Source organism: Prunus mume, linkage group LG5 (genome assembly GCF_029339155.1).
Source record: "Prunus mume cultivar Tortuosa linkage group LG5, ASM2933915v1, whole genome shotgun sequence".
NCBI lineage: Eukaryota > Viridiplantae > Streptophyta > Magnoliopsida > Rosales > Rosaceae > Prunus > Prunus mume.
The window spans coordinates 21,970,066-21,982,675 of NC_142702.1; the positions used below are offsets into that span (position 1 = coordinate 21,970,066).

Below are 12,610 nucleotides of genomic sequence, written 5' to 3' on the forward strand. Positions count from 1 at the left end.
TAATACACAGTGATTAGTTACCAACAAGGTCAGGATGGCCGAGTGGTCTAAGGCGCCAGACTCAAGTTCTGGTCCTCGAAAGAGGGCGTGGGTTCAAATCCCACTTCTGACATTATTACTTCTTCTTTTTTATGACACATTACTACTTTTATCCTTCTGTTTTCATACTTTCGATAGGGCCAACCTTCAAAGGCTTGAAACGCTTGCTGGTGTTGTCTCTTTTTGTGTTGTTGTTGTTGTTGGAAGTCCTATTGTCCCTTTAAAAGTCAATTTGAGATGCAAATATGAATTTAAATTATGTAAACTGTTCATGAATCATATCCCCAATAGATCTACATTGGGAATGACTTATAACTTTAAAGCAGGAGTCTTCCCCTCTCAAAAAATAAGAGAAAGCATAGAACATAACTGGAATGATACGATACGACGATGATCCGGGTGTGATGAGATTTGTGAGTCATGATGTACAGTTGATCTATTTAAAAGGATTTGTTGATAATAGCTATCTGGTGTTGTTTTGTTCACTGCTTAGATAATGTGTTGAAGGTTACGCTTATTACTGCAGCTCCTCCCTTTAACATCATGCAAGGATTGCCTCCTTTCCAATTGTTAGTTAATGGAAGTTTGGATCTCTGAATTAAACACAGAAATGTAACAGGAACCCCTAATGGTTAGTTGATAGATGGTTGTGTTGATCATGAAGATGGGGGTGAAGGAAATTGGCATGTCCAAGTAGCTGCAGCATAAGCAGGAAACTAGATGTAACATAAACTGTTTTTTCTTCAGTCAGAAAGACCAGTTCTCCAACACAACACCATAGAGCATGAAAGCAAAGATGGTTTCTTTAATTGTAGCCAATAAAATGAACAAAAATCAGGCAACGTCAAAATTTTCTTTCTTAATCAATCAGGACATTTGGGAGAAGGAGAATTCGAACTTAAGATTTATTCCTTGGAGGAAACTGATTGAGAGTAGGCTTCGTATCATATGCACTGGTGGATGAAAAGGAATGCTCAGGAAATTACTGAAATTAAAAGGTTACCGAATTGGTTTAGAATACACAAAAGAACTACAAAACCAATAGACAGATATCCATCTCCAAAATTTGTATTGGTATCCAACTTGATAATGCACATCAACAAAAATTAAATCAGTATGTTATTGAGGTCTAAACAGAGGGAAACATATATAAATCAAATACCGTCCAAGGGAGTGCCAAAAAAATATCAAATAGCAATTGAAAGACCTGCTGAAAAATTTATCTCCATCCTAGATGCCCCAACTTATAAACAGATAAAGGTAATGTGGGGGCAATATCTTGATGAGCGTCAACAAATCTCAGCCATGGGTATTAACAGCTTCCCAGGCCAAGTTCTTCGGGATTGGAAGATCCATGTCCCAAGCCTTCCGGGCAGCAGACCTTAGAAGCCTAATAGTGGTTACATTGGCATCCCAGAAGGACAAACTCTTGTAAGGCAAATTGTGCTTCTTGCATAGGTCCTTCACGGTAGGAGAAATCTTCCTAAGCTGGGAACGGGGTAGTCGGGGGAACAAATGGTGCTCAAGCTGAAACTGTAGCCCACCATAGAACCAGTCCATCCAACTTGAGCAAGAAATATCCACAGTACCAGCTGTCTGCTTCTCAAACCAATCATTCCCAGTTGGTGGTCCAAGATAAGTATCTCCGGTGAAATGGTTCAAAGTGAACTGAATGTGCTGAAGTGCTGTCACTGCAAAGCTGGCAAGCACAAACATCACCCTCTCGCTCCAATTGGGCAGACATGAAACAAGGAGAGGAAACCAAATCCAGAAAACAAGGATTCCCAATATGTTCAAACCTCTATCTGGGATGCTTCTCTTCGAGAACAATAACAAGAAGGTCTGTATAAACAAGTTAACCCTTCCAACAATCATGATAGGATAATATGTAAAATGCTGGTGGCTGACTAAAAATCTAGCCACAGGATCAAAGGTTAGCTCTCTTCCATAAAAGACTGATGTTATTGAATGAAAGAATTTTGTGGACACTGCAAAGACTGGCATGTGTTGAAGATCAGGATCATAATCAAGGCTGTTGCAGGCAATATGGTGGGCATTGTGAGTCCATTTCCACCAAGCAATACTGATCCCAGTAAGGCAATTTCCAGCCACAAACTGAGCCATTTTGTTGTAGGTCCGGCTCGACATGACCTGGTAATGGCCAGAGTCATGACCCATATAGGCAGCCTGAACCCAGAGGACCCCCAACAACAAACCACAACCCAAATGGACCAACACACTCTCAGACTTCAATACACCATAGACAACAAGGGAAAGCATTACCACAAGACTTATCACAGAGTAAAGAGCCCCATGCCCTTTGTTTTCAAACAAACCCAATTGGTTAAACTCTGAAGCAAGTTTCCTATAGTCCTTGGACACCTCTGAGATCTGGAAATCTTTTAGATAATACCCAGTAAAGAATTTTCCCAGGTACTGCCATGCGGAGGCAGGATGGTATGCTATGAATCCATCAGTGACATCTTGGCCAGCCATATTGAAGAGAACGGCTTCCCCACCTGGGTGATCTTTGGCCCAATCAGAGACATTGTAAACCTTACCCTTGATGGAGATCCACAAGTCCCCAGGCTGCTTGTGCAGCTTCAGCTGCTCAACAGTAATGTACTTCCTCTCACCCTCCATTATGGCTCAAACCCTATAAAATGGCAATTCAACAATAAGATCCACAGATAGATCGGCCAACATAAACAAATCAAACCAAGACAACCCTTTTGGATCTCGGTTTGATATGCACTCGTAAACAAACAATTAGAGCAAAATAGAGCAAAACTTTGCAGTTTAAGGCCAAATAAAGAAGAAAATACAGACAAATGAAGGTGAAAGATTGAACCTTTCTTCTAGATTCAAACGCAAACAAATAGTTAGAACAAAATACTGCAGTTACAAGGCAAATGAAGAAGAAATATAGACAAAAAATAAGGTGAAAGATTGAACCTTTCTTCAATAGTCAGTCAACTCACACGCTCCCAGCAAAATATCTTCCTGACTTCCAATCAATAAGACTAAATTTTGAACGGGTTTAGACCACTTTCCAAATTTCCTCAACTGCCCCAGCTTTGGTTTTCAGACTTTTCAAAACCGCCCCCAGGATATTTTTGAGCTTCTGCTTCTGCGTTAGAGCGGTAACGTTAGTATATCCAAAGAAACCCACTGAGAGAGAGAGCAACGGATTAGAATCGGCCTCGTATACAACGACGCGCTATGTGCAAGTTATATTTTCGCCACAGCTGGTATCGTTGACCGGTCAACAGAGGTAAAATAACGGGGGAAGTTGAGCGCGTTATACGACCGTCGGGCCGGCTCAGGAACTGAAGAGTTATGTGCGACTTCTCGAGTTGAGAATAATATGTAAAGTGGAACTTATATGCTTTTGCATTTCTCGACTTGCTAAGTTACATCAAAGAATTGTACATTAAGACTTGAGGACTTGTGCAAGAGGCCCCTAAGATGAAAATGACATGGATGTGATGGCAGATGTGTTAGGTTTTAATTTTATTTTTTTCAAGAAAAACTTAATGGCGAAGCTTTGAACTCTAAAAAATTGATTTAAAGTTTGGTAAATTTAGTCGTAAGTAGAATTTAATTTTATGTCCAATAACTAAGGTAACGTGCTTGACTCTAGTGGCTTGAGCCTGGTCCCATGATTAGGCTCATATTCGAGTTGCATGACTTTCATGACTTGTTGGCTTGTGAAATAAAAACTTGTATTACATATTGTGAAATTGAACCACAAATTTCAAAAGAATATTTCCCTTAATTACACTCTTTTTTATTTCAAATCAAATCATTAGTATGGTGCAAGAAGTTAGAGGAAATGCCAATAGAGGCCTGTTAAACTATTTTAAATTCTAATGTTTGTTTAATTCTTACATTACACTTGTCTCCCATGCATGGGGTTGGGTACTAATATGAAGTGTAATATCTCACTTGAAGACATGGAGAACAAGTATCTTAACATAGGATCTCTTTGTTAAATGTTAGGCTAGAGTGTATTTTTCTTTGGGAAGAGGCTCGTTGATCAGTATTTGGTGATTTTATTATTTGAGTGTGGGACAGAGTCTATATTTTCATTTTAAATTTGGACTTCTTTAAAATAAAAAATTATAAATAGAACTTAGAGAAATGCCAACCTCAGAAAAGCTAATTACACATCTGTTTGAAATAAAGCCATGGAGATTCAAGAATCATTGGTAATTTGATATTAGGGTTTGGCATTTTATTGGATATTCAAATTTGAGAAATTTGCTTATCTGGCCTTGGATGGAATCACATGCCCCTGTGCTGTTTGTGGGTCATCATTGCTATTTTATTACCAAACTGAGTGCTTGGGTAGTGGGGAAGCATCAATATGTAGAAATTTAATTGTTTATTTATTTATTATTATCAATATTAAATGATTATTCATGATTATTAAAAGTGTTATAATGGCCAGTGATGGACAACCGCACATGGCAAATGTCAATTATGGGGCTGAACTTGTCCTGCTTTTTTCGTACGATCTTCTTTTATTGAGAGGAACAATAATATATAATTCATACTAGGTGAATGCTATGATTTGAAATTTAGAACTTTACTTAGATGAACAATTACTTGAAATCATTATACTAATGGATTCTTTGCTCTCTATATGCCATTTGTGTCAAGCTAACACCATCATATTAAATAAATAAATAAAAGAGGGGGTTTAAATAAAATATGACGACATAAGACGAATGAACTGTTAAGGCACAACACAACCTCAATGCATGTCGTGAGCTATTTGTCACATAGCCAAAAATATGCATTCAAAGCATGTAGAAATCAGAACCCATTCCTGTGTAAAAGAAACACTGGAAAAAAAGAAGAGGAGAGATTCATATAACATTGGACTTGTTTTGTAGAAACTGTGAATTGTTACAGGACTGAGAGTTCAAATACAGCCCCAGTTAATCATGTAAAGTCAATTTCCCTTTCTATTTTCTTGTGGTAATTTGTGATAATTTGCAGATTGTGATCTGCAACTCAGTTTGGTATGGTAATTTTCACTATAATTTACAGAATCGCTGTGCACAAAAAAGTAGAGACAAAAAAATATTGGTGAAAACTACATGGGACCTAATAATGTGTACTCAATATTTTAGAGGATGTGGAAATCCCATTTTAATTTTGCCTAATTAAGTAGTTCTTTGCGTTAATCCTCCGTCATTTTACACTATCTACAATTAGACATATAAAAGAGAACGGAAAAAAAGAGTACGATAGTAATTTTCATGCTCTTATTTTGTCCGTTTGCACTCTTATTGTTTTTATGTTTTAATAATCTTTTTGTTTGCATAATTTTCAAAGCATAAAAATAAAAAAGAGGAGTTCAAATGGATAAAATGGAAGTGTGAAAAAGCTACATAAGATGTCTCAAATATGTGAGGATGTGGTCTAGTATGCCATGTGCGTTAATCCACAACCATTGATAATTTGATACAAAGGAATTCAGGTGAGAAACAAAGTGACTTCGCAGCCACGCACTCTTCCACAAAAGTACAGGGTGTTGCCATCAGAATGGGGATAATTTTCTCCTATAAAAAGATCTGTTTATCAAAATACTACAAGCAAGCAGTAACAAGAAAAATATTACAGCTACTAGCTAAGCATACATTATTCGAGTGTATAATGGCACCAAAGTTAGTAATTTCCGTAGCATTTCTCATTTCAGTAAGCCTAGCAGTACAATTTGGAGCTGATGCCGCAGGCATTGCCATCTACTGGGGTCAAAATGGGAATGAAGGTACCTTGGAGGAAACTTGTGCTACAGGCAACTATGAATTTGTAAACCTAGCTTTTCTTCCAACCTTTGGCAATGGCCAGACCCCCATGATCAACCTAGCTGGACACTGTGATCCCTACACTAATGGCTGCACTGGCTTGAGCTCTGACATTAAATCTTGCCAAGCAAAAGGGGTCAAGGTCATTCTTTCAATTGGAGGAGGAGCAGGGAGCTACTACCTCACATCTAAAGAGGATGCTAGGCAAGTTGCTACTTACTTATGGAACAATTTCTTGGGGGGAAGCTCTTCATCTCGCCCGCTTGGTGACGCTGTTTTGGATGGAATTGATTTCGACATTGAAGGAGGAACAAACCTACATTGGGATGACCTTGCAAGGTACCTCTCTGCATATAGTAAACAAGGTAAGAAAGTTTATTTAACTGCAGCCCCTCAGTGCCCTTTTCCAGATGCTTGGGTTGGGGGTGCCCTCAAGACAGGCCTTTTTGACAATGTTTGGGTCCAATTCTACAACAACCCACCTTGCCAATACTCCTCTGGGGATCTTAGCAACCTTGAAAATGCATGGAAGCAGTGGGTTTCAGATATTCCAGCTACCAAGATATTCCTAGGACTACCAGCTGCCCCTGCAGCTGCTGGAAGTGGCTTCATTCCTGTGGCTGATCTCACTTCTAAAGTGCTTCCAGCAATTAAAGGTTCTCCCAAGTATGGAGGGGTCATGCTGTGGTCCAAGTATTATGATGATCAAACTAAATATAGCTCTTCCATCAAGAGCAGTGTCTAAATTAAATTCTGAATCAAAGACAATTTTAGTTGTTGTGATGTTTGTGTAATTCTTACATATATCAGTATTATGCATAAATACATAAAGAAACATTGTGTGTTCTTGATGCTTATTTTCTTAATTTTCTCAACTAAACTTTGCAAGAGGCTTATAACTCGAGTGGTTGAGAGCATTTACTTCTACACCCAAGACCCGGACTTCAATTCCGTCTCCCCATTATAGTTTGTATAAAAAAAAACACTAGAGTCCATATATAGAAGTCCAAATTACAGTCATTGATATACACTGGAAAAGCTTTCCAAAGTCCAGGAATGTTGAAATCTTACATATATGATATCATGCCATAATAATTATTATTGACTTTTGAAAAGGTTGGTGGTTGCCAATACAAAGAGATTCATATGTTTACTAAATCTTGTACATACAACCAAGAAATAATCAAATGGTTATCCCTATTTGTAATTTCTTGGTATTGAGCATAATTCAAAAGGGGAGTAAATTTGACATCCAAACCATTCGAAGCTGTTTTTACAAGTTTTTTTTTTATCAAGATGAACCAAAATTTACGTAGTTGTGTCGAAGCTTTGATACAAAATAGAGCACTGGAAAGCGACATTTTGTCAATCATTTGAGCACAATCACGAAACCAAGTAATATTGTTGGTTTGTCCTTCAGTCAGATCAGGTGGAAATTTCTCCACTAAGGTCATCTTCTACCATGGAAGGCAAAACGAAAGAGCATGAAAGCGAAAGATGGCCTGCATAAATTGTGGCCTACAATGAATAAAATCTAGTACAATACAACCAACTTTTCCCTTTTTCTTTTTTTAAATTAAGGAGATTTACTATTATACCCAATATATGAGTCCAAATTATAAAAAACTCTATATAAAATGGATTTTAAAAACACATATAAAGCTCATTTACAACATAACAAAGAGACTTTAATTTTTTATAAATTACAAAATTGTTATCGATTTCTTAAAACAAATTTAACCCTAAAACCTTATAATAAAACTCAAAACGCTAAATAGGACATCAAAGTAATTTAATAATCAAAATTAAATTTAATAGGGACAGTCGTCATTTTTTGAGCTTTTTTACATTTGTTTATGAAAATTAAATGATTTAGAATTTATTTTCATCATTAATGCTAAAAATTGATATGTAACTAAATATCTTTTTAAATTAATGTAAAACATTAAGAAAAGGAAATTGAACTTGGAATCTTTCTTTGGAAGAGAGGTTTAGTTCTAATTACTAATTTGCCCCTGGGAAATAGGCAACCTTGCCGTCTGCTGAGGCAATGCCTGCACCAAAATTCATAGTACATTTGTCTTTGCTTACATTATTTTGGAGGGACCCGAGGTGTCGCATCTGGGGTGGGGAGATGGTATGCACTCTGAGAGAGCTTGAGGGGGCGGAAAAACTTATATCAAACGGAATGTTATACCATACCATCTGGAAAAATTATAACGCGTAACATGGAGTGATTGGCTGAGAATAACAAACAGTTATCTCATCACACATTGACTAATTCACTTATCCCAAATTTCTTTTTGTTGTCCTTTTGCCTCTGTTCATACTGTTTATGGTTGACTGGAGATATGAACATTCAGTAGCCATATATGCTAGTGAAAGGAAAAGAATTGGACAAGAAAACACATAACAAAATTGGGAATGAATTTGCCTTTCATCAAACTAGTATCTGTAATATTACAAAAGGCCTACCAAATCAACAAACACAGAGTTGCATGGAGACACATCTCTATATAATCTGTATTAAAATAAAAAACATAAAACTGCAAATCAACCAAAAGTTAATACCTTTGTTATACTGCAAGTTTAGACACAGAAAACATACAGAAATCATATATTCCAGAAGAGAAATGCCAAAGGAAAAAAGATAAGAAATCTCAATTGACAAAACCCAGCTGATAGATTAATCATCTTCATCCTAGATCCCCCAAAGTTGTATTGTATAATAAGAGAAAGGCAATGACTGTGGGTGGGTGGGGCAGTTAATATATTTGACAAGCCACAGGAAATCTCAGCCATGGGTATTCAGAGCTTCCCAGACTAAGTTCTTTGGGACAGGATTGGATAGGTCCCTGGCCTGCAGGGCAGCAGTCCTTAGAGTCCTAATGGTGGACTTATTGGCCTCCCAGAAGGACAAGCTCCTGTAAGGCAAATTGTGCTTCTTGCATAGTTCTTTAACAGTAGGAGAAATCGTCCTCAGCTGGCAACGAGGCAACCTGGGAAACAAATGGTGCTCAAGCTGAAATTGCAGGCCACCAAAGAACCAATCCATCCAAGTTGAGCAAGAAATATCCAAAGTCCCCGCTGCTTGCTTCTCAAACCAATCATTTGATGTGGGTGGTCCAAGATATGTATCTCCTGAGAAATGGTTCAAGGTGAATTGGATGTGCTGAAGTGCTGTCACTGTAAAGCTGGCCACCACAAACATCACCCTCTCATTCCAAGTGGGCAGGCATGAAACAAGAAGAGGAAACCAAGTCCAGAAAACAAGGATCCCCATTATGTTCAAAGCTCTGTTTGGGACATTACCCCTTGAGAACAATAACAAGAATGTTTGTATGAACAAGTTAACCCTTCCAACCACCATGACTGGGTAATATGTAAAATGCTGGTAGCTGATTAAAAATCTAGCCACAGGATCAAACTTCAACTCCCTACCATAAAAGATTGATGTGATTGAATTAAAGAATTTTGTGGACACTGCAAAGACTGGAATATGCTGGAGATCAGGATCATAATCAAGGCTGTTGCAGGCAATGTGGTGAGCATTGTGAGTCCATTTCCACCAAGCAATGCTGATCCCAGTAAGGCAATTCCCAGCCAGAATCTGAGCAATGTCGTTGCACTTTCTGCTTGACATGATCTGGTAATGGCCAGCATCATGACCAATATAAGCACCCTCAATCCAGAGCGCTCCCAACATCATACCACAAACCAAATGGACCAAAACACTCTCAGATTTCAACACACCATACACAACAAGGTGAAGCAGGGTTGTAATGATCAGAATAGAGTACATAGCACCATGCCCTTTCTTTTCAAACAAACCCAGTCTGGAAAACTCAGAGGCCATCCTCCTATAGTCCTTGGACACCTCAGAGACCTTGAAATCTTTTAGATAAAACCCAGTGAATAATTTGTCCAGGTACTGCCATGCAGTGCCAGGATGGTATGCTATGAATGCATCAGTGACATCTTGGCCAGCCAAATTGAAGAGAATTGTATCCCCACCAGGGTGGTCCTTGGCCCAATCAGAGACATTGTAAACCTTACCCTGGATAGAGATCCACAAGTCCCCTGGCTTGTTGTGCTCCTTCAGCTCCTCACACGTAATGTACTTCCTCTCTCCCTCCATTGCAGACCAAACCCAACAACAACAACAACAACGAGAATAACAAGAACAAAAGATTCACAAGAGAGAATGATCAATGACAAAAAAACAAAAACTCTCACAAATCAAACTGAGATATCCCTTTGCTCATGGGGTTTGTTTTTCTTTTAAAGAAAAAAAACAACCCTGTTAAACATGGGATATCCTCAGATTTGATTTGGCTTTTTGGATCTGTTTCAAACTCTAGCTCTATCTCAATCTCTCTCTCTTTCTCTCTATTTTCTGACTTTTTTCCCCCAGTGTTATTCTTTTTCTACCATGATTGTTCCTATGAGATTTTATATGGAACTAGGAGAGGTTGAGAGGTTTGAGAGGTGGAGTTTTGTTCTGTCCAGCGAGGCATGCGGTCCAACGTCCATACCATATCAGAAAGTTTAATAAGCTACGGACACGTCGGCACACGACCCCACATTTATAACCAAATCCTCTAAATTTACAAAAACCCTAGTGCACGTGATGGACACGTGATTTCAGCTGTGCAGCAGAGCCTCTCCTTCCTTAAATCAATTCTGAGCCTTCGGTTTATTAACGTTTGCGCGTTTTGTTTTTTGGTTGCTTTAATTTTAGAGTTTTGTGGGTGTGATGGTTTGGTTTGGAATGGGCGCCGAGGCTCGCGGCTCACATGTTTACGCGTAGCGGGAGAAGATAACGAGACGTTGTCTTGTTTTGAGCATAGCCGAGGACTTAGGTAAGGGCACAGAGCGCACCACGTCTTTCTTGCACGCAGCACCAGTGAAGCAACTTGCAAATAAAAGCTTTTTTTTGTTGTTGGAAAAATAGGACCAATTATTTCTAGGATTTATTTATTTTTTTTATTTTTTTCTATAGAGTTTTGGTTTCTTTACAGTTTGAGAGGATTTTGGAAATGCGAATATACTTTAGGATTATATTCCTACTAAAATATAATTTGTTAGAGAATAGTACACTTTTGGTGGTTCAAGTTGAAGATATTTTTGTGTCGGCACCTAATGCTTAGCGGAGGCATAATGATGTGCCACCAAAGTGAAAAATAATTATTTTTCCCAAAGTCTTCAGTGTTCAAATTAGTACAATTTTTATATTCAGGACATTGAAAAATGTACGTTCAGTGTTAAAATATTCAGGATATTTATTAGGATGTCTTTATCTGTTTTTCTGTCCGTCGACACAAGCGATAAATTTGTATATTGAAATCTAATCGGATCTAATTAAGTATAATCCAATCTATATTTAAGGCCAATTTGGCATTACTGTATTGTGAAAATAATCGTTGTCAGATTCTTTGTGAAAGAAAGGTTTGGAGTTTGGTAAACTTTTTGTTAAAAATGTTGTTGATACTGATTCCCTCATAATCATTAAATCCAGAGCCTTTTCAAAATTGATAATATGAAAGCACCTTATTATGTATTTTTCCTTATAGCTTTCTCTCACAACAATTTTTAACAATAAGTGATTTTCTCATAGTTTACCAATTGGGCTTCCTAAAAATGTTTAAAAATCACTTATCACCTCAAATAAAAAATGTCAAACGGGTACTTAAATTAGATCGATTCATTTCAACCCAAAAAAAAAAAATCTGTAAAATAAATTTAAAACTATACAATGAAGTTCACACTTCTTCTTTGGAAGCAATATTACAATTTTATTTCCATCGAGTTCAAGTAATGTAAGCTTTATATAAAATTCTTGCAACGTAGCTAACAATTAAAAGACATCAAACATATCCATTCACCAACCATTACAACACAAATGTAGAGATTGAGATGAAAAACAACGTTATTGTAACTTAGCGTAACAAACATGACAAGCTAGCGTTGATTGAATTGGTTCGGCTTTAATCGATTTTCAACACTCTAAAAATCAATATCCAATCTAATTAAGTTGGATTTTTAAAATCATAATTTGAATTGGTTTAATTTGATTTGGTTTTATGTGTTGTTTTTTCTTCAATTTTTGTTAATCATTAATTCGTAATAGATGCGCGGACGAGTTAACAATGTCTTTTTTATGTAAGGGGTTTATTGCTCAAGTGATTGAAAGTATTTACAAACACACTCAAGGTATTGGGTTTGATTTTCCCCCTTCTTCAATGTCGCTTAAAAAATAAAATAAAAAACTCTCATTTCTAGATACAAACAAATTTATGAAGAAATCTCCTTATACATACTTTATAGTTATTGTACAAAAACGTGGCAGCTTGCATGTGTTACCTTCGTATTTGGAAACTTCATGGCAATTTCTTGCCGAATATAGTAACATATATATATATATATATATATATATAGTAATCTGAAAGCAAATGCACAATATTCCAAACCATACGTTTTTTTAAAATATAAAACTACACTTTAAATAGGGGAAAACCATGTTTGGCAAGTCACCTTAACAACAAAGTAAACCAATGCCATGTTTGGCAAATGGGCAGCTAATAGGATTATAAGTGGACAGAGTCCATGAAAGCTACATATTTGTTTTTTATTTTAAGTGGAAGCTACATATCGTTAGTCTAAACATATGGTTAATCCATCATCCGAAATGACAAGGATGACAAGGATGGACAAGGAAATAAGTTAACGTGAGGTTTGCATTTTCTTTCATA

General features: G+C 37.1%; 2 protein-coding genes, 1 non-coding gene and 1 pseudogene across 5 annotated transcripts; 2 read left to right on the forward strand and 2 right to left on the reverse strand.

Annotated features, from left to right (window-relative positions):
* The first annotated feature begins 28 nt into the window (after window positions 1-28).
* On the forward strand, window positions 29-112 carry TRNAL-CAA (transfer RNA leucine (anticodon CAA)). The gene has a single exon. It is a non-coding gene; the product is annotated as a tRNA-Leu (tRNA).
* Window positions 113-1,141: 1,029 nt separating this feature from the next.
* Window positions 1,142-3,462, reverse strand: LOC103332049 (delta(8)-fatty-acid desaturase 1 pseudogene; annotated as a pseudogene). Of its 2 annotated transcripts, none has more exons than XR_016126911.1 (2): window positions 2,995-3,462; window positions 1,142-2,695 (listed from the first exon to the last, which is right to left on the reverse strand). The product of XR_016126911.1 is annotated as a delta(8)-fatty-acid desaturase 1 pseudogene, transcript variant X1 (transcript). The 2 variants fall into 2 exon arrangements; XR_016126912.1 differs by having other exon boundaries at window positions 2,891-3,022.
* A 2,203-nt stretch (window positions 3,463-5,665) lies between these two features.
* On the forward strand, window positions 5,666-6,706 carry LOC103332047 (hevamine-A-like). The gene has a single exon (XM_008234737.3). It carries the CDS (start codon window positions 5,707-5,709, stop codon window positions 6,601-6,603), a length of 897 nt encoding a protein of 298 aa, XP_008232959.2. The 5' UTR covers window positions 5,666-5,706; the 3' UTR covers window positions 6,604-6,706.
* Window positions 6,707-8,276: 1,570 nt separating this feature from the next.
* On the reverse strand, window positions 8,277-10,377 carry LOC103332046 (delta(8)-fatty-acid desaturase 1-like). The gene has a single exon (XM_008234736.3). It carries the CDS (start codon window positions 9,994-9,996, stop codon window positions 8,653-8,655), a length of 1,344 nt encoding a protein of 447 aa, XP_008232958.1. The 5' UTR covers window positions 9,997-10,377; the 3' UTR covers window positions 8,277-8,652.
* Between the last annotated feature and the right edge of the window lie 2,233 nt (window positions 10,378-12,610).

Bases quoted from the DNA above. Each gene is read 5' to 3' on its own strand.
- LOC103332047 (XM_008234737.3), top strand. From the start codon at position 5,707: ATGGCACCAAAGTTAGTAATTTCCGTAGCATTTCTCATTTCAGTAAGC.
- LOC103332046 (XM_008234736.3), bottom strand. From the start codon at position 9,996: ATGGAGGGAGAGAGGAAGTACATTACGTGTGAGGAGCTGAAGGAGCAC.